At 47.5% G+C, this 21,241-nt stretch overlaps 1 protein-coding gene across 3 annotated transcripts; it reads left to right on the forward strand.

Moving 5' to 3' along the window:
* The first annotated feature begins 516 nt into the window (after positions 1–516).
* LOC121309425 (ATP-binding cassette sub-family G member 4-like) lies at positions 517–20,998 on the forward strand. 3 transcript variants are annotated; one of them, XM_041242341.1, is made up of 15 exons: positions 517–1,176; positions 7,225–7,465; positions 12,836–12,953; positions 13,045–13,177; positions 13,912–13,962; positions 14,504–14,649; positions 14,850–14,973; positions 16,275–16,389; positions 17,033–17,178; positions 17,733–17,828; positions 18,171–18,339; positions 18,692–18,792; positions 19,019–19,177; positions 19,865–19,983; positions 20,385–20,998. In XM_041242341.1, the coding sequence occupies exons 1-15, from the start codon at positions 1,132–1,134 to the stop codon at positions 20,608–20,610; spliced, it is 1,989 nt and encodes a 662-aa protein (XP_041098275.1). In that variant the 5' UTR covers positions 517–1,131; the 3' UTR covers positions 20,611–20,998. The 3 variants fall into 3 exon arrangements, with proteins under 3 accessions (XP_041098275.1, XP_041098277.1, XP_041098276.1); XM_041242343.1 differs by lacking the exon at positions 517–1,176 and adding an exon at positions 3,472–4,059; XM_041242342.1 differs by lacking the exon at positions 517–1,176 and adding an exon at positions 3,678–3,722.
* Positions 20,999–21,241: the final 243 nt, after the last annotated feature.

The raw sequence follows: 21,241 nt of genomic DNA on the forward strand, positions 1-21,241 counted from the left end.
CGCTCATCCAGATGCGGGTTTGCAGAGCACTCCCAAAAGCAGACCCTGTGGAGATGTGCCTGTGAATGTATAATTATTTTAATAAAGTGTATACATAGGATAAAAGATCACTGGTTTGTTGTTGTTATTATGATTATGATTATTATTGTTGTTGTCGTTATTATTATTATTATTATGCTATACTGTGTGATACTGTTGGCTCAATGGTAAACCAGTACTCTGGGAAGGCAGTGAATGAGCGTGCGCATTTCTTACTTGTTGTACAGACAGTGATGGAGTGAAGCGATCCGACACATCCGGGGCTTGTCCGTCCCGTCCGAAAGGTGATTGTGTTGAAAGCATAGTAAAGAGGTCAGATACAGTGTAGTGAAACGCATGGTAACGTGCTTGCAAGGTTGGGGAGTCTCTGAGAAGCTGGTCAGTTTGCAAGCACGTTTGGAGTCTTTATTTCTATTATGAGCAGCGGGTGCTCCTGTTTCATCACTCGGTTCACAAGCGCGTCACCACACTGCAGCAGACCCGTCTCTGCACAGTTTCTGTTGTGAAGATGCAGTACGTGTGTGCGTTCAAGGTAATGTCTGCGCACATCTAATTTCTAACACATCTGTCTACTAAGAGTTTACACCTTCATGGACCGACTCTCAAAGCAACTTACTCCAAATCGTCTTTAGCGCAGTTTTCTTCTTAAAGGAAAAAAAAAAAAAAAACAATTGCAATTCCTAATCGAGCAAGAAATCACATGACTGCTTCCACGCCGCTACATTTAAATGCCTCAGTTTTCTTTCTGAAAAGCTGTAATGGATATCTGGAGGTGCTTTGAGAATGGAAGCACTAGGAAACTTGAGAACGCGTCGCTGGTTTTGCTTCAGTTTGTCATACCCCGATTTAGGGAAATGTAGCCGCAGTCCTCATTAGAATGTGAATGTGCGTGTGTGCGTTTACGATGATGCAGTTTTGTGTTTAGTTTTTGCTCTGTGCAATGCCCCTCATCCACCAAAGATTACAGACGCGTTTACTGAAACCTGACACACCCTCTCAGCCTGATGCTCTGCAATGCACAATTCATAAAGTTAAACCGAGCACAGTGTCGACTGGAGCCTCGTTAAGAGCCCTGACTGAGACACAGTGGACATGGCGTGCTCCTGTATCGGAGCTGCTTTCACTTCAAACAAAACGGTACAGTAACTGCATCAATCTATCTATCGATATGTCATGTCTGTCTGTCTGTCAATCAACATGTCAACCAATCTATCTATCCATCTATCTATTCTTTATATGTGCAGGAAATATACACGTACTGTTATTCATTCTGTTATGCATTATTAACTGACGTTCCATCCATCTATCTGACTGTGTCTCTTTCGGTCTCTATCTGTGTATCTCTTGTGTCTCTGCAGTCTGTTTCTTTGTTTACGTAAGATTGCAGCTGACATTATTCTATTAATACCAGTACTTATAGAGTGTGAATGCAAGTGTATTATTCTATTAATACCAGTACTCATAGAGTGTGAATGCAAGTGTATTATTCTATTAATACCAGTACTCGTAGCGGTTGTATGCAAGTGTATGTTTGGGTGCGGTTGTTGCTTGTGCTCTTGTCAGGATGTTGTATTTGGTTCTGTTGCTCCTGAAACTTTATTACAGTTCAGCCGAGTGATCGTTTATTACTTTTAAATACACTCCACAGAACGAACGCATAGCGATAGTGCAGGAAACCGTGATGCAAAATCTGTAGCGAGTCTTTCCCGGTGTCCTGCTGCATTTGTTGTACAGTTCTGGATTGACTATTGTTTCAAGATAACATGTTGATTTGAAAAAATTCAATGGATTTCTTAAATACTTACCAGTATATACTACTTCCAGGCAATGCAGAGGAATAGCAGCACACACACACACACACAAAATGCCTGCCATGCACATCTTTCATTGTGTAGGTCTCAAATGTGCAGTTTCAAAAGAAACACACAATGAAATGTTTAAAACTTCACATTTACATAATGGAAGAGCAAAATGTCTTTACATGCACTATTTACATGCAGGATTTTCAATGCCTCTTCTTATAGATAAGTAAATAGAGGATTAGGTTACGTTGAAACATAAATAAAGCTCTAAGCAACTACCAAGTCCAATCCAATAATTTATCTGTTGCCTGTCTGCTTTTGGTGGCTCTGAAAGTGTCTGAGTCTGTGTGTGCGTGTGTGTGATTAGAGAGAAAGCTGCTGGTAGCGCTGATGCAGGGAGTAACCGAGAGTAACCTAGCGACTGTGACCGAGAGTAACCCCCCCCCCCCCTCCTCTTCCCTCTGCTCTGCAGCATCAGCAGCACGGTACAGGTGCAGGATTTAAAGAGACAGCACCCCTTTAATCACACAGAACAGAGCTACGGTGTATAGCAATGCAGCTACTGTAGCACACAGAGGCACAATCTGGATACAGGCATATTAACAACACAGCTTTAACTGCATTGAGGCTGTTTTTCCCTGCTCATGTGTTTCTGTTCTTGGTATTATTAATGCACATGTTGTAATACAGATGTTGATATACAAATACCAGGTCTGCAGCACAGGGGAGTCAGTACTGAGACAGTAACTATGGGATGCAAGCCTGGACTTGCCAGGCCTCATAGAGAGAGAGTGACCCCGATCCCCAGCAATGCATCACAGTCTAGTGGTCTATAAGGACCACTCTTGAGAGACAAAGCTGCTGAAAATGCTGTCAAGCTAATAGGAGGTACAGAGACAGGTTTCAAAGTCACGCCTCTGCTGACCACAGCTTCCTTCCGGAAGAGACACAAAGCACCACCTAACTGCACCAAGTCAGAGACCATTCTCAAACACAAACGTGAGATGCGCAGATATTAGGGAATGCAGATTGCTTTTTCAATGTTGGGGAGGTAATAGGCTTCTCTGCCCAGGTTTGCTATGCTTTTGTCACAGGTGTGAGTTCAGATCCATTATCACCTTTCACAACCAACAAGACTGGAACCAAATGTCATAAGGGAACATCACTGGTGATGCTGTGAAAGCTAGTGCCTTAGCCTCAGGGCTGCATTCTGGAAGCATTAGCACACAGATAAATGCATGTAATTGCAAAACACTTCTCTCCTAATGCTTTATAGAAATGCAGCCAGGACTGAGCTGGGAATAGCACCTTGAATACCCTGCTGATGCGATCCTTCCTAATGTAGGAAGCACAATCATTTAAGCATTTATCCCAGCCTGGTGCATGATATAATGCCTATGAAACAAATGCAGTGGTACATGTGTGCTTGCAGTGGCCATTGTCCAACCAGTACTGCAACCAAAAAAACAGCCTCTGCCCCTTTAAAAGAAGAGGTAAGCGGTTCTGTACGATTAACTGTTCTCACGCACAAGCACAGACAGTGTGCGGTATCTCGCCGTTAAACCTGTTCACTTGCCCTGCCTCTTTCTTAGAGCTTCGATACGCGAGCCTTGACTGAGCATTACAGATAAGAGAGAGACAGAGAAAATGAGGTCATGTCAGTAGAGAACATCAAAGTGACAGCCGTCAAAACAAAACTAACACATTCTATACTGACTGTACAGTACTTGTGTGCGTGAATTATTATTATTATTATTATTATTATTATTATTATTATTATTATTATTATTATTATTATTATAATTTTAGCACAAGCACGTCTTTTTTTAAAGGGCGTATCATCCATGGGCAATGGGACCTACAGGTGTTGGGATTATTCAGGTATGAATGATTGTTTGTTTTGTACATATGATGAGTAGAAGTCACCGCCTTTCGAAATCAAACCTGATCGAAGAGAGTGAGAGAAAGAGAGAGAGGAACGCTTTTGTCGGATGCAGTCCGCATCAACACTAGTCCTGATGTTCTGGTCTTCTCTATGCACGGAAGGGTTTGTGTGATTGTACGGATCTTGATTATTAAAGTCCCGCTGGCGGCCGGGTTCCGAGCAGGCTCTCAAAGTGGATGTATAGGAATGGATTAATCTCGCAATAACACCGCAGCAAGAGGAAGGAAGGCTGAAGGAAGCTTATCTGCATTTGCACTGATCACATCAAAAAGGGTATGTTATCTGTGTGCTCCTATGTGTTATTGCTTACCTGAGATTGCTTGGCTTTGCAATATGAATATGTATGTTTGTTTGAGGTTGTATAGGGAAAAAGCTATGTATCCTCGACCCCTGAGAATGCAGATATATTTCAGTTCCAGACGTATAGAGTACATGGGCTGTGTCAGTGTCGCAATGTGATATGTGATACATGCTTTTATATGCTTTCCTTTCCAATTTAAACGTGTTATGATGTATTTATTGTTCATGTGTTCTTATTCTTGTTATTGTGGCTGGATTTGCGTTTGCATCCATTTACACTGTTCTGTATTTGGAAACGCGTCGGTTTGGTTGTTCTCCTCGTTTAAAACAGCAGCCCCTGCATGCTGTGTGATAAGTCAGCTGCTGCAGACCGAACGGGATACGCAATTCCATTGCAAGGAGAAACAAGGGATAGTGTGCAATTCATGCAATTACCCAACCTTGTCTTTGTCGAGTTTTAAGAGTTTCCTTTTGTCACTCAGTACTGCTGGTTGCAAATTACAGCTGAATCACAAAATGCATTCAAAGTCAATGCTGTGTTGTATTACAGAGCACAGCGGGTATTTGTCAGTGCAATACTGTTGTGTTGCCTTGCATCTATTTTCATTAAACAGGGGCTGCTGGTAAGCCAACACCTGCAGTGTTGTGTTGTTTTCTAACAGTGATGTTTTCACCTGTGTGGCTGCCGTTCAGTAAACTGGAGTTGGGTACGGAATGCGTTTACAGTAGATAATGCAGCAGTAATTAATAAAGCATGCGCGTTTATCCTCTCTAGACATTCGCATGCATTGCATTGCTTTTCATTCATCCATATTCATTACTGTAAAAGTATTTCGTTTTCTTTTGAGAATACATTATTCTGATTCATTGTATGACACGTTCTCTCCAGAAGACGGGTCTATTCGCGCGTCGCTGTTCCTTTTCTACACGTCACCGCGTTTTCTATCGGTTATCTTTTTTTTTCCCTGGGTTTTTTAATTCTTGGAGTTACAAAAGGCCCAGCTTATCGACCCGGAGGGAGTGGAAACGGAGAGGCAGCGAGTGAATTAGACGAGCACAGTGCATTACAGAATACCTCTCTGCTTAAGCGCATTGGCAAGCGCCCCAGAGTGGCGTTTAATGGGGTTTGTTTATCCTCCTTCTTTTAAGCTGCGCATTATAATGAGTCGCGGGGCACTGTTGCTAAATATGATGTTATAGTTCCGAGAAGAGTTCCACCCACTTCATGACGAGTCAAGCATCTTTGGCAAAGAGCAAACGCATTCATAGGAACTGACTACAACAGACCCTGATATTGATGATGTCATACAACCATGTGGAATTTCTTTGTGTCAGTTTTTCATGGAATGTGGTTGGAATGTTGGGATGCAGTGTGGAAGGCAGTGGGTTTGAGGAGCTCAGTGGTGAGAGTGCTGGGCTGCAGTGTGGAAGGCAGTGGGTTTGAGGAGCTCAGTGGTGAGAGTGCTGGGCTGCAGTGTGGAAGGCAGTGGGTTTGAGGAGCTCAGTGGTGAGAGTGCTGGGCTGCAGTGTGGAAGGCAGTGGGTTTGAGGAGCTCAGTGGTGAGAGTGCTGGGCTGCAGTGTGGAAGGCAGTGGGTTTGAGGAGCTCAGTGGTTAGAGTGCTGGGCTGCAGTGTGGAAGGCAGTGTGGTTTTGAGTAGCTCAGTGGTTAGAGTGCTGGCTGCAGTGCAGTGTGAGAGCTCAGTGGTTAGAGTGCTGGGCTGCAGTGTGGAAGGAGCTCAGTGGTGAGAGTGCTTGCTGCAGTGTGGAAGGCAGTGGGTTTGAGGAGCTCTGGTTGGTGCTGAGCTGCAGTGTGGAAGGCAGTGGGTTTGAGGAGCTCAGCTGAGCTGCAGTGTGGAAGGCAGTGGGTTTGAGGAGCTCAGTGGTGAGAGTGCTGGGCTGCAGTGTGGAAGGCAGTGGGTTTGAGGAGCTCTGGTTGGTGCTGAGCTGCAGTGTGGAAGGCAGTGGGTTTGAGGAGCTCTGGTTGGTGCTGAGCTGCAGTGTGGAAGGCAGTGGGTTTGAGGAGCTCAGTGGTTGTGTGGAGTGCTGGGCTGCAGTGTGGAAGGCAGTGGGTTTGAGGAGCTCTGGTTGGTGCTGAGCTGCAGTGTGGAAGGCAGTGGGTTTGAGGAGCTCTGGTTGGTGCTGAGCTGCAGTGTGGAAGGCAGTGGGTTTGAGTAGCTCAGTGGTGAGAGTGCTGGGCTGCAGTGTGGAAAGCAGTGGGTTTGAGGAGCTCAGTGGTTGGTGCTGAGCTGCAGTGTGGAAGGCAGTGGGTTTGAACAGATGAGTGTGTTGCAGTGGTTACTCAGTTGTAGTAAAGCTCAGGGAGGGCTGTGCTCAGTGATAGGGATGCTGTATTGTGTATTTCCTGATTGGTTCCTATCTGTCTGTAGGAGACAGGCAGGCAGCATTCCTCCCTGCAAGCACAGATACATAATTCACACAGCATAGCTCTCTCTCTCTGTCTCTCTCTGTCTCTCTCTCTCCCTCTCTCTCTCTCTCTCTCTCTCTCTCTCCCTCTCTCCTCTCTCTCTCTCCCCTCTCCCTCTCTCTCTCTCTCTCTCCCCCCCTCTCTCCCCCTCCCCCCTCTCCCTCCCCCTCTCTCCTCTCTCTCTCTCTCTCTCTCTCTTTCATACTCCCCTCATTTTCAGTCAGATTCAAATGCTCTTTATTGGTATGACTCCTTTTCTTGTCTCTTTTCTCAGTCTCTCCCTCTCCCCCACTCCCTCTCCCCGTCTGTCACTCATACTTCCCCTCCCTCTCTCTTTCCCTCCTCATTGTCTGTTCAGTTTGATTATTTTTCATTGTGTCTCCTCCCTCTGTCTCTCCCTCATTTTCTCCCATGTGAGTCTGTAACTTACCTTTGAAGTGTATATAAGTAGAGGGCTCCTTCCATATTTCGATATCCACCTTAAATGTAAAACACTTGTGTAATATTGAAAACAGGGAATTCATGAAGGCTAATATACTTTATTTATATGTACTGTTTACTGTCTATATGCTCTAACTGTACATTTACAGAACAAATTGATTGTGAAGTAACAAGGGTGCCCTGTATTAAAAACATATCATACTATTTAAAATGGTTTGCTGTGCATTGAATTAGCCTTCCACAAACCCCACCCCCCCACCCCCCCCGTGCAGAGAGGCGGTATGGCTGAGAAGTCTCTGGACCCTGGAGCTGTCTCCATCCCCTTGGAAGAGACCATATGTAACGGGGGTGCCCAGGACACTCCCCTGCTCGTCTCCACACACCTGAAGAAAGTGGAGAATCACATCACGGACGCTCAGCGCTTCTCCCACCTGCCCAAGCGCTCGGCCATCGACCTGGAGTTCACCGAGCTGTCGTACTCCGTGCGCGAGGGCTCCTGCTGGCGGAAGAGAGGTAGGACGCTCTGAATCATATAAAAAACAAGGACCCCCACAGGCCCATGCTGAATACATTAGCCTTGCTTGCTTTGTCTCAATGCAACAAAAACTATATCAGTTACTTAGAGAAAATAATAGAAATTTCCGTGCATAATGACGTTACACAACAGGTTCTGTAGTGCTGCTAAGAGCGAACAGGACGGGATGTTTTGCCTTTACTATTTCACTGGAGGGGGGGGAGGGTCAAGAGATGATGTCACATTTTCAGGGTTCTAACATTTTCAGGGTTAAAGAATGTAAACAAACCTGGAAGCCAACAAGGCCTGCTTCCTGATGAAACAGACTGCAGCATTGTGGGAAATGCCGAGTCTGGGAACGTGGGTGAGTAGCGAGCTGCAAGGCTTTCTGCTGTTAGGCTGTGATCTGTACTGAGAAGCTACAGTGACAGAGCTGCACAGACGGGAAAGATGGGGAGAGGAGAAAGGGAGAGAATTTCCCACCTCGTTTACATCACTTTGCAAGACTTACTGTAACTGGGGGTTACTTGAACACCTGTTCATTAATCACACTTAAAACATTTCAGATTGAGCTTCGTTCAATATGCCATCGCCATGAGCCAGCATGCCATTGATTGCAAAACTATTAAACCACGCTGGCGTTGGTAGTTTCATCGAGGGTTTGAGGTGGCTGTGCTGGCTGTACAGTCTCCTGAGAGAGAGAGGGGGGGGGGGTTGTCTCCTGAACTCACATACCCTCTATCGCCTCCGCTCTGTGCGACTGCTCACAGAACCCACAGCCTCACGTCTGCAGTTTCGCTGCAACATTGAGAAAGGCTCGCCACAGGAAGTGATAGCGCTGAGTGCGTTCGCCGCTTCCTCTTTCCCTCCCTCTGCTGTGAACCCTAGTAACCCCCAAGACATAGCGACAGTGGAATACTGTGAAGCCACTTACACAGTCCACTCAGTCCTTTCATGCAAGGGACAGTCCTTTAATATGGGGGACATATGGACGACGCAAATGCATGATAGTCTGAGGATGCCGTTTTCTTTCTCATATAAAACAACAAAAATGTTCAATGCAAAATATATTTTTCATTAATCGCAAATTTCGTAATGGTCAGTATTTTGCGCCATATTGTCTTGAGTTGCTACAATGTATGTGTAACTTGTGTAGTGAATGTGTGTTTAAGTGAATTTGTGATTTATCGATCAGAGTACAGCGTGTGTTAGATTACTGTGCAATTACATTTGAATCAAGTAATTATTCAAAGCAGGGCAGCAGCTCCAATACTCACTCTAATTGAAGCGTTCCATTTCTATGAGTAGAGTCTCTTGCTCTTCAGAAAGTCAACGCTTCCTCCCGGGTGCAGCTCTTTGTTTTGCTGGGGTTTCTTTTGAAAGGCAGCCTGCTTTCAGTCAGAGCCCCCCTGCTTGGGGAGACAGCCAGCGATGCCTTTGATTTCTTGGGTCACCTTCACAGCTCAGCACGTGACGGGCTTAACCCTTCACTGCCTGCCTGCCTGCTCACTCATCCCTGCAGACCCATCACCATGCCACAAAGAGACTTTCTCTGCATACAGGAAATAATATATACAGTACCAATAGCTGACTGCAGAGTGTACTATAGCATGTGCTACAGAGATCCCAGATCCCCAGTACTGTCGCCTGTACTGTAAGATAATACGTTGTGTGCAGGGTCTCATATTTTACAAAAGGTAGCAGGTATGTGTTGTTTTTTTTTGTTGTTCTCCTTTGATTTTTGAGCATTGCAATTAGGTGCGGTGTTGTGTGTGCGGGATGACATCGATACTCATCTGTGCTGATCAAGGCCAGCGATCGCAGTCAGAGCCCTGGCTCTTCCGGTAAAGCTCCCCAGCGAGACGTCTGAGGTCATCCCTTATTGATGAGTCAGGAGCAGCTCCAGCTTGTTGCTCTCACAGCTCATCCACTGGCTGAGTGCTGCGCTGGGAGGCTCCTGCCCGAAGGAGACGCACATCTCTGGGATAACTGCAGTGAAAGACAGCACACCACAGGCACAGGCAAAAGAGCAGGGTGCCGGTTAGACTACAGTTCAAACACTTTCCAGGTTTTTTAAACCATCTGATTTGTTAAGTTCCTCTTAGTGTTTCAGAATTAAGCCCGATCTAACAGTTATTTTCCTGTTTAGACAGGAAACTAATAGAAATAACCACCAGCTTACATTTGGGAAAACTTGCAGTCTTCTCCAGACCGCAGGTGTATGTGTGGGGAAAAGCTGCTGCAGAAAGTGCACATTTGAACAGTGGTTAGGTGACACCTGAGACAGGTTGGCGTCCTGCCCGTGTCTTCTTATTCAATTCAATGGGCTGTGATGCCAGCTCATTACAACAGGTATTGCAAGCGCATTCGTCCCAGCCCCTTGCCCAAGTGTTGCACTGTTAAATAAATAATTCAGCTGTGAACTGGGAATCGGCTTTTTATCACGCAGTGCAGCCTCAGCATTTCGTGGCTGTGCTGTTGCCGAATTACACTGAAGCAACACAATGAAGAAATAAGGCATCCTTGAGATCCTTGTGGTGTGGTTTTGTATTTTCCACTGCGTGTGTGTTTTCTAAAGGTTGTTTTGGGTAGTGAGTGTTACATCAGCCCCTTTCCCTATGAAACTCTGTGAGGCTCTCCTTTCTACATTACACCTTGAAAACAGCTCGAAAACAGCTGGCGTATCAAGGCTGTACACTGGTACACTTTTATAAGGGCTGTGTGGCACCAGCAAGGTCACCCACACACACAGCAAGGCGATGGCATGGAGGGCTGCTCAGCGCTGTCTCCCGCGGGTGAAGGGCAGCCCGGCTGGAGTCCCATTTTCCTGGCCAGGCTGTGTTGAGCTCCTGCCTCGATGGCTCTAGCTTTCCTCATCAAGGTCAGGCGCTCAGGCAGCCTGTGTCCCTGCCCGTGTGTTTGATCGTTTTTGTATCGTGCATTAAGGAGGTCTTGACCCTCCCTGTGAGCGAGGAAACAATGCAGACTCTATTTGCCCAGCGCGCAGCATCTCAATCACAACTTTCCCATCAGCTCTGCTCTAAAAGCTCAAAGCCAGCATCACTTTACAGACAGTACAGTGGCACAACACACACAGCTCAATCGCAAGCATTATTATACATGAAGTGTGTGTTCGGCTCTGCAGGTAATAGCCTTCGGAAGCTATTTTTAGAAGCGTGCGGAATGCTACGCCTCATCAATACTGTTCTTCATGCCCCAGATGTAGTGAGATTGATTTCATTTACCCTTGTCCTGTTGTAAGCCCTGCAGAGGGAGTGTTGGGAGAGTTCCATTCTTTTAGGCTTGGGACTGGAGGAGAGACAGTTGAGTGCTGGGAGAGATCCATCCTGTTAGGTTTGGGACTGGAGGAGAGACAGCAGAGTGCTGGGAGAGATCCATTCTTTTAGGCTTGGGACTGGAGGAGAGACAGCAGAGTGCTGGGAGAGATCCATCCTGTTAGGTTTGGGACTGGAGGAGAGACAGCAGAGTGCTGGGAGAGATCCATTCTTTTAGGCTTGGGACTGGAGGAGAGACAGCAGAGTGCTGGGAGAGATCCATCCTGTTAGGTTTGGGACTGGCGGAGAGACAGCAGAGTGCTGGGAGAGATCCATCCTGTTAGGTTTGGGACTGGAGGAGAGACAGGAGAGTGCTGGGAGAGATCCATCCTGTTAGGCTTGGGACTGGCGGAGAGACAGCAGAGTGCTGGGAGAGTTTCATTCTGTCAGGCTTGGGACTGACGGAGAGACAGTGTCAGCCAAATCAATTGAATTGTGCTAGTGTGTGGGCAGCTCTCTGTGCAAGAATGGACTGTATGTACTGCATATATTATTTTGCACATCTGGAAGTGTGCTGATGCATCTCTGCATTTAATGAAGATCCTTTTATCCCCATCTTAGATGACCTACTTTTTTTTGTATCCAGGCAGGCTACATTATTGCTATTTATTAATCATGTTCCAGATCGGCCTTCAGTGCAGCGCTGCTTTGTTGCATAGCTGTAAAGACAGGCAGGCAGACAGACAGACAGACAGGCAGGCAGGCAGGCAGGCAGGCAGGCAGGCAGGCAGACAGACAGACAGACAGACAGACAGGCAGACAGGCAGACAGACAGACAGACAGGCAGGCAGGCAGGCAGGCAGGCAGGCAGGCAGGCAGGCAGGCAGGCAGGCAGGCAGGCAGGCAGGCAGGCAGGCAGGCAGGCAGGCAGGCAGGCAGGCAGGCAGACAGGCAGGCAGACAGACAGACAGACAGACAGACAGGCAGGCAGGCAGGCAGGCAGGCAGGCAGACAGGCAGGCAGGCAGGCAGGCAGGCAGGCAGACAGGCAGGCAGGCAGGCAGGCAGGCAGGCAGGCAGGCAGGCAGGCAGGCACCATGTCTTTCTCCATCCTGCTCTACTCTTTTCTCATTGCCCACCGTGCTAAGTTTTAACAAGGGGGTGATGATGTCACGCTACAGAACTCTTCCTCGTGATGTCACAATGCTGGCTGCGATGTCACCCTGGGGAGGGAGGGAGAGGGGTGGTCAGGGGTGAGTGCAGGTGGCAGTGTGACACAAACAGCAGATCACATTTCCGGTAAGTGGCGTGTGGATTGCTGCTACAGGAATAAGTAAAGAACAAAGCACATTACCAGCCCACACAGCTCTGTCTGCATTGAGCATCTAGGCAGGGCACTTAGCTCAGCACTGCACAAGTCTGCTTGTGTGCATATTAGTCAAACTCAGAAACCTGAAGCCTGCCTATGCAATCAAATCATTTCTGCTAAACCATGTGACTGTGTCAGTCCTGGCTGCCAGCTTATTGTACATTGGTTATTCAAGAAACATGAGCAGCATTGTGAGATCACCCTTTTTAATACAGCAGGCATCCATAATGTGTGTTAGAGACCTTGACACTAGAGGTCAGTTCATTTAGGAATGAGACGTGAAATTTCCTGTGTGCCACCCTGGAAAGGTTCTTTCACTGCATATGCTTTCGACATCACTCAGAATTTAGTCTGAGGGCTGCAGCTCTTTCCCCGGCACACAGAGCTGTAATCACTTTCTGTTTTTTAGGACAGAAAGATCTTTGCTGGCATTGTTGCATTAACAACATTGAAAAGATAAGCAGACATTGTTTATCCAGCATGCCAAGATGAGCTTCGAATGCTGGTTGTTAGTAAGAGGCAGGGCGGCAGCACTGGAGAGCTAAGCTAAGTGTTCTGTTATAGTGCTACTTCATGCAGTGGCTGTTTCAGGAATCCCCCACCCTGTGTCTTCCTCTAAGCAATGAAACTGTTGTGGTCTCTAGCATGGCTTGTTTAAAGTTTTGAGACCTCTCCGATTAACACACTGCAGTGTAAAATGTGACTGGTGCCCCCTTGTGTTTGCAGGCTACAAGGCGCTCCTCAAATGCCTGTCTGGGAGGTTCTGCAGTCGGGAGCTGATTGGGATCATGGGGCCCTCGGGGGCCGGCAAGTCAACCTTCATGAACATCCTGGCGGGGTACAGGTGAGCGAGACGAGACACAGAGGGGCAGATCCCTCCTCGCGAGACAGGAAAGCCTGGCATTGCCCACCCTCTCCCTCTCTCTTGTCCGCAGGGAGACGGGGATGAAGGGTCAGATCCTGGTGAACGGTCTGCAGCGGGAGCTCCGTACCTTCCGGAAGATGTCGTGCTACATCATGCAGGACGACATGCTGCTGCCCCACCTGACTGTCATCGAGGCCATGATGGTGAGACTCGTTCACTCCAGAGCCAGCATCAGAGCCCATCTCAACACTCACGTTCCTGCCTGCTGTAGACTCGACATCCGTTCAGCGTGGCTCCCCTGGTAAAGGCACGGCTGTGTGGTGTGCAGGGGGAGTCACACAGTCAGGGGAGCGCAGGGGTCCCTCAGAGTCTCCTCTGGTAAAGGCACGGCTGTGTGGTGTGCAGGGGGAGTCACACAGTCAGGGGAGCGCAGGGGTCCCTCAGAGTCTCCCCTGGTAAAGGCACGGCTGTGTGGTGTGCAGGGGGAGTCACACAGTCAGGGGAGCGCAGGGGTCCCTCAGAGTCTCCCCTGGTAAAGGCACGGCTGTGTGGTGTGCAGGGGGAGTCACACAGTCAGGGGAGCGCAGGGGTCCCTCAGAGTCTCCCCTGGTAAAGGCACGGCTGTGTGGTGTGCAGGGGGAGTCACACAGTCAGGGGAGCGCAGGTTCCTGGCTGGGCAAAGTCTCCGGTCTTCACTGGGGATTCCACAGGGATGAAAATTAATTGTAACAGAATTGGGCACTGTAAATTTAAAAAAAATGAAATAAATTCATAAATAAATCAGTTCCCTCAGTGGCTTCTCGTGCAGTGTGATCAGAATGAAAGCAGTTCAGGGATCATTTTAAACACGCTAGTAAAAGGACTGAGCCATTACAGTCACCACACTGTGTCGAAACCCAGAGCTGAATCTTATGCATGTTCCCTGGTCTCCCTGCAGGTTTCAGCCAACTTGAAACTGAACGAGAAGATGGAAATGAAAAAAGAGCTGGTAAGTTGTGCCCTATCATTCTCTAAAAGCAGCGCAACAGCACTGATGCCAACCCACAAGTGCGACCCTGAGCAAAACAACAGCTGTGCTCTCGTCTCTGACTTGCGATTCCCATTAACCAGACAAGCAGAACAGTGACCTGCCTCAGGAGCAATGGTCAATGAAAATCAGGTTCTAACATGTGGAGACCATTCCTCAATTATTTTAATAAAAGGTGAAAGACAGAACTATGATTTATAAAGGCTATATAACATGACATACGTATGAAGGTACTGGATATATGAATGGATAATTGATATTTGAACTGATACATTATAGATCTGTTTCTATATAATTAGGAGTGGATATGTATAACCGGGTGGCTATATAAATAATAGGGTGGGCCCCTTAGCATAAGGGAAGTGTGGTAAAGCATTGCAATGACCAGATAGCTGTGATGATGAAGTATGGTAAGCTATGGTCTCCCTGTAACCCTGTCTGTCTCCCTGTCTCCCTGTAACCCTGTCTGTCTCCCTGTAACCCTATGTGTCTCCCTGCGCAGGTGACTGAGATCCTGACAGCCCTGGGTCTCCTGGAATGCGCTCTCACTCGCACCCTCTCGCTGTCGGGGGGGCAGCGCAAGCGCCTGGCCATCGCCCTGGAGCTGGTCAACAACCCGCCTGTCATGTTCTTCGATGAGCCGACCAGGTACCCGTCCCAGCTCAGCCAGCCGCTGTCCGCCTGTGGACAAGGGAAACGTCTACAGAGAGACGCAGGGTTAGAGGTCATGCCATGTGATTAAACTGAGCCTCCGAAAATAACTTGGAACAGAAATCGCCCCCCCTGTGAGCCCAAGAATGAGCTACTGAACTCACTGCTCCCTCCCTCTCTCCCTCCCTCTCTCCCAGCGGTCTCGACAGCGCCTCCTGTTTCCAGGTGGTCTCTCTCATGAAGTCTCTGGCTCAGGGCGGCCGCACCATAATCTGCACCATCCACCAGCCCAGCGCCAAGCTCTTTGAGATGTTTGACAAGGTGAGGGCAAATCGGCGAAACACCCAACAGCACCCCGGTAAAAAGTGTACCGCGGTATTCTCGTGTGGTCTTTTTGCGGTTTTAGCATGTTTAGGGATCTGTCGTTCACTTCAAGGTGGATTATGCAACACCATCAAACTAAAAGTGGCTGCTGCTTCCTGGTATGAAACCACTTCCTTCATCACCAGTGTGACACAGATGCACATGATCTTCAAGATAAAAAACAGCGTGTCAGTGATAATGCACACAGGGAGAAACTGGGCTTTGAAAGCTTGAATTACTATAAAGGAGGGGGGATAAGGTTTTAGTTACTGTGTGTTAAACGCGTGTGAGTGTTTAAGATTTAAATCAGGATCGCAGCCAAGCCCTCTGGAGACAGTGTTGAGTGGTTTTTATATAACCAGCTAAATCATTTATCGGTGGAAACAGAAGTTTCTAATTTACAAATGCTTTGGAGAACAGAGCATTCCAATAAATAAATGGTTTCTAAAAGAAAGACCTCTAATCTACTGCTGCCAGGGCAGGGCTTTACCCATCAGAGCCTCTGCCATGACCACTTACTAGGGCTGTGCCTTTGAGAGGTATCTGTCTGCAGGTATTAACAGATGGAAACACACCTGTTTGTTACTGTGTGGATTTCAATGCAGCCCCTCTGCTTCCCTTCTTTGCACAATTATTGAGGAGCAATCTATAGCAATCTGACAGGGTTAGTTCAGTTTCCTTAGTGTCACCTTTGCAGTGAGTTGGGGGATTGTAGTCCTGGGCAAGGTGTTATTGCTGGTTAACCTCCACAAAGAACTACATATCCCAGAGTTCAACGAAAAATTTTTGAAACATTCAGTGCAGTTAATTTCCATTAGTTGGCAGTAAATTGTAAAGGTGAAGGAAGGGCAGCTTGTCTTGTTTTGAAATCAACACAATAATAATAATTAGGTGTGTTTTGAGTTATTGAATACCTGCCAACAAATACTGCTCAAAAGTAATTACTTGGAATTACTTGAAAAAGTTTTGGCGGACCCCTAACAAATATTACAAAGCTAGAAACAAACAGCTGGCCTGACGGAGATGTTTGTTTAAGGGTTGTGACTTCAAAGGGGGCTGTTTCTACTTTGTAGTCAATGACTTTATGAATTCCCTCCCCATTGTGATTATAAAATACCAAACCACACTGCCGTCACTGGAATGACCTCACCGGGTACGGTCTGCATGTAGTAAGCATTGTCCCAGAGTCTCTGCTGCCCTCTTGTGCTTCTCATTGTCATTACAGCCTGTAAATTGTCTGTTTTTATGTCACCCCACAGCTCTACATCCTGAGTCAAGGACAGTGTATCTACAAGGGCTCCGTCCCAAACCTCATCCCCTACCTGAAGTACCTAGGTCTGCACTGCCCCACTTACCACAACCCTGCAGACTTCAGTACGTACCTCCCCCCTCTGTCAGGGGCTGGCTCTCAAGTGCAAGCCATTTATAACCTCAAGCACTGGGCCTTGGTCCCAGAGAAAATAACTCTGTACATAATTCCACACAACACTGCAGAGCGCTCTAGCAATACAGGAAAGAGAACTCCGCTCCACACTGCAGATCGCTCTAGCAGTACAGGAAAGAGAACTCCACTCTCAGCACTGCAGGAAAGAGAACTCCGCTCCACACTGCAGAGCGCTCTAGAAGTACAGGAAAGAGAACTCCACTCCACACTGCAGAGCGCTCTAGCAGTATAGGAACGAGAACTCCACTCCATACTGCAGAGCGCTCTAGCAGTACAGGAAAGAGAACTCCGCTCCACACTGCAGAGCGCTCTAGCAGTATAGGAAAGAGAACTCCGCTCCACACTGCAGAGCGCTTTAGCAGTACAGGAAAGAGAACTCCACTCTCCACACTGCAGAGCGCTCTAGCAGTACAGGAAAGAGAACTCCGCTCTCAACCCTGCAGAGCACTCTAGTAGAATAGGAAATACTAGACAGCTGCAGTTGAAACGAACACAGTGGAAGGGTTGAAATGCCTAGCAGCGCCGCTGCTTGTTCCTGTCCTCACCCCCTCCTCTCCCTCCCTCTCTCTGCAGTTATCGAGGTGGCGTCGGGGGAGTATGGAGATCTGAACCCCGTCCTGTTCAAGGCGGTGCAGGACGGCATGTGCGTGATGGAGGAGAAGAAGAACGAGACAGACAAAAGCGACGCAGCGTCCTCCTGCCCCACGCAGTGTCACAACGTGAGTCGAGCTGCATGCTGTGTGTGCAGGCCGTCCCGTACGGGCATCACAGGCAAACGTGGGGCAGAAGAGTCTATCATATCTGATTGAATTGGGTCCAGGGGTCTATGAAAATATCGTCTCTCATTGCAGTGCCTTACTAACGTCAGGGCATTGTAAATGAACAATGTACCTGACTCTGTCTGAAACACCACAACATGGTACACATAATATACAAAGAACAGCAGTGAAAATCATTGCAAAATAAAGCACTGTAATACAGTATTTGGTAATTTGCAGATTAGCCTCGCAAAAACAGTTCTATTGTAATAGCGGTTCTCTCTGTTACTCTCAGGTGTTAAAAGAATTAACAGAGAACATCCTAATCAGCAGAATATATGATTGTTCCTATTATAGATTATTTTGTACATTATTTTAGCCTTTCCGCGTCATGTGATTAAATATCTATTTTACACACACACAAGCAGGACAAGCTGAAAATCCCATTTCATGTTCTCATACCTGTACGGACAGACCATGCCATGCCTGCTTTAAAAACCTGTCTCTCCTCTCAGTCCACTCCCATCGAGAGCCACACCTTCGCTACCAGCACCCTGACTCAGTTCTGTATCCTGTTCAAGAGAACCTTCATCTGCATCTGCAGAGACACGGTACGTGAGCACCTCCTCCCTCCCACCTGAGCTGAGCTCCACAGGGACCACGATTCCTGAAACCTGCCCTTGTATAGACATGGCTTTAGAGCTTTTAACCTCATCCGATCTCACCGTCAGGGGACAGAGTCTGTGACAGCTGTGTGTCACTGCCCAGTCATGTGGTAAAGATTTATTTAGAGTCACGAATATTTATCGAATGGCGTTTTGGTTTTTTTGCCCCTCCTGGTCTTTTCTGGTAGCTCACTGTCCCATATTGCCTCCCAGTCCTGTCTGTGTCCTGTCTCATGCTGTCTACTCTGGTAGCTCACTGTCCCATATTGCCCCCCCTGTCTTGTCCAGGTCCTGACTCACCTGCGGGTCATGTCTCACCTCTCTATCGGGGTGCTGATCGGTCTGCTGTACCTCAACATCGGGAACGACGCCGGCAAGGTCTTCAATAACACCGGCTTCCTTTTCTTCTCCATGCTCTTCCTCATGTTCGCTGCCCTCATGCCCACCGTCCTCACCTGTAAGCAAGCTGAGGGGCTGAGGGACTGGAAGAGGGGCTGAGGGGAGGGGCTGAGGGTTCTGGGATAGGTGCTGAGGGGAGGGGCTGAGGGGACTGGGAAAGGGGCTGAAAATGAGGAGACACCTCTGTGAATAAAAAACACTTTTCCCAAACCTTCCAGGTTTTGGAAAGCAGTCCAGTCATCTTTTGGAGATACCACGTCGCTCTATATAAATGTTTCTCAGTTAGAAATACAACAGAGAGAACAATCACTATATAAAATGGATAAAACAGTTTCTTCAATTAGGTTGAGAAGCCGAAGTGAAGTCCACCCCCGTGTGGTGACTGGTATGCATTGCTGTTTCCTTCACAGTCCCCTTGGAGATGTCAGTCTTCCTCAGAGAGCATCTCAACTACTGGTACAGCCTCAAGGCATACTACCTGGCCAAGACCATGGCAGATATACCGTTCCAGGTGAGGCTCCCTGTCTGTCTGTGTCTCTGTATCTGTGCCTCAATCTCTGTCTGTCTCACAATCCCTGTCTCGCTGCTTTTCTTTCTGTCTCGCTGTAGCTTCTTTGTGTCTCCTCCACCAGCTCTGTGTGAGCAGAGTGACTGGTCCTGCAGGTGTGCTGTTGATGCAGGGCTCAGGTGTGGTGCAATGTGAACAGGTGTGTCTGTCTGTCTGTGGTGTTTTGCAGGTGATCTGTCCCATCATGTACTGCAGTATCGTGTACTGGATGACAGCCCAGCCCCCCGAGGCCACACGCTTCCTCCTCTTCGCAGCTCTGTCCACGTGCACGGCGCTCGTGGCTCAGTCCCTGGGGCTGCTCATTGGGGCAGCGTCCAACTCACTGCAGGTAAGAGACCCATCTCAGTGACGCTAGCCCTGGACCCACCACCCTCAAGTCTGTTATTTACATGTTAGTAAAGCTGCAGACTGTGATGAGATGAGCAGGCAGGTAATTCAGAGCAGAGCTACATGTACCAGGGGCTTGGGACCTGGCAATGACATACCACGACAAGAGATGCAGGGTAACACTGCTCACACCCAGTATTGACATGGAGCTCTCCACAGGAACCAGGCAGCACTGCAAATCAGCTGAGGGTCATTGCTGTTCATTGGGCTCATTTCCCATTCAGAGTGGAATGAGTGAAGAAGCAGCTGCTGCTGGGGTTTGTGACGATCGCTGCCTTTCTTACTCAAACCCGAGCAGCTGCTTCCTCACAATGGTAAATTAGCCCAGTCAACAGCAATGCCCCTCGTCTGTGGAGAGCTTGATCTGAGTGATGGAGTAATGGGTTTGTGCAGCTCCAGTGCAGGGATAGTGCGAGTTTCAATCCCTGGTGTAGTGCTAAAAAATGTTTTATTAAATTCCAGTTAATTTAGTTAATTAACCGCTTCTGTACTAATTAATTAAGGTCTTGATTGGAACTAAACAAGTCTTTGCTCATTCTCTCTCTCCCCGTCCCTCTCCCTCTTCCTCTCCCTCCCCCTCCCTGTCCCGCTCCCCCTCCCCGTCCCTCTCCTCCCTCTCTCTCTCCAGGTGGCCACCTTTGCAGGTCCCGTCACAGCCATCCCGGTGCTGCTGTTCTCCGGGTTCTTTGTGAACTTCAACACCATCCCCAAATACCTGCAGTGGAGCTCCTATGTGTCCTATGTCAGGTACCATCCTCTTTGCATTACACCCTGACCAGGTCTCCCTTGTAAAATAGCACAGCATGTACAGTATTACCTGCCACTGTATTACTGGATCAGCCAGCGGGTTTCAATCCAAGTGCCAAATAAAAGAGCATGGGAACAGAAAGCTCAGCAGACGCAGTAGACATGCTTTCTGTTCTGTGAATGCAGTGTGGATTTGCACTGCCAGCCACGGCAGCTCTTTAAAAGGGTTACAGTAATATTGCACAGTAATGTCCCATTGTTATACTACATTTACCACAGATGACTGTGAGTTTCCATGCTTTACCATGCCTGCCTCTGCTTTCCCATGCTTTCACACTGCTTTGCTCTGGAGATGTTTCTATGTCTGATAGCAGAGTGTTGACCTCCTCTCCCTCGGGCAGGTACGGGTTCGAGGGAGTGATCCTATCTATCTACGGGATGGACCGGGCTGATCTGGAGTGTGCAGAGGAGCTGTGCCCCTTCAAGGAGGCGAAGAGGGTGCTGAAGGAGCTGGACGTGGAGGATGCCAAGCTCTACCTAGACTTCATTATGCTGGGCATCTTCTTCCTGCTTCTGCGCCTCGCCGCATACCTGGTGCTGCGCTACAGGGTCAAGTCCGAGAGGTAGAGAGACCACTGGAGAGAGAAGGAGACGCACACTCCTTCAGATACCAGCCTCAAGGCGTCTCTCTGGCTGAAACACCGACTGGCGCGTACATATTGAGCATTGGTTGCGAACAAAATTTTGAAAACTTTTGTTGGAAACATTTTACCTCCATTGTGTTGCCTTGACAACAGGGTCCTCGGCCTTGTTTAAACTCTCACGGGAGCCAGCAGACAAAGTGGTGCTCCCGACAAAAAAACAAACAGTTCTTTAAACGGGAATCTTTCTCTTTCAGTCCAGTCTCCAACAACCTTTTACTCATCCTGGCCAATGTGTTTGATGTGATAGCGGTACATCCATCTATCTCTCTATCTAGCTATATATCTATCGACCTATATATCTATATATATATATATATATATATATATATATATATATATATATATATATATATATATATATATATATATATATATATATATATATATATATATATATATATATATATATATATATATATATATATATATATATATATATATGTATATAGATTATAGTATATCTATAATAGATCAGATATGTACATATTTACCTGGCTTCTTAGTTCTCGTTTCTGAAACTAATTGTGGGTCCAAGGCTTTGGTGATGTGTAGAA

Source organism: Polyodon spathula, unplaced genomic scaffold, assembly GCF_017654505.1.
Source record: "Polyodon spathula isolate WHYD16114869_AA unplaced genomic scaffold, ASM1765450v1 scaffolds_1271, whole genome shotgun sequence".
Lineage (NCBI taxonomy): Eukaryota > Metazoa > Chordata > Actinopteri > Acipenseriformes > Polyodontidae > Polyodon > Polyodon spathula.

Excerpts from the sequence above, each read along its gene's own strand:
- LOC121309425 (XM_041242341.1), top strand. The coding sequence starts at position 1,132 with ATGGCGTGCTCCTGTATCGGAGCTGCTTTCACTTCAAACAAAACG. Across the intron at positions 1,177-7,224 it reads CTTTCACTTCAAACAAAACG|AGAGGCGGTATGGCTGAGAA; the intron begins GTACAGTAACTG and ends CCCCCCGTGCAG. Across the intron at positions 13,963-14,503 it reads TGGAAATGAAAAAAGAGCTG|GTGACTGAGATCCTGACAGC; the intron begins GTAAGTTGTGCC and ends CTCCCTGCGCAG.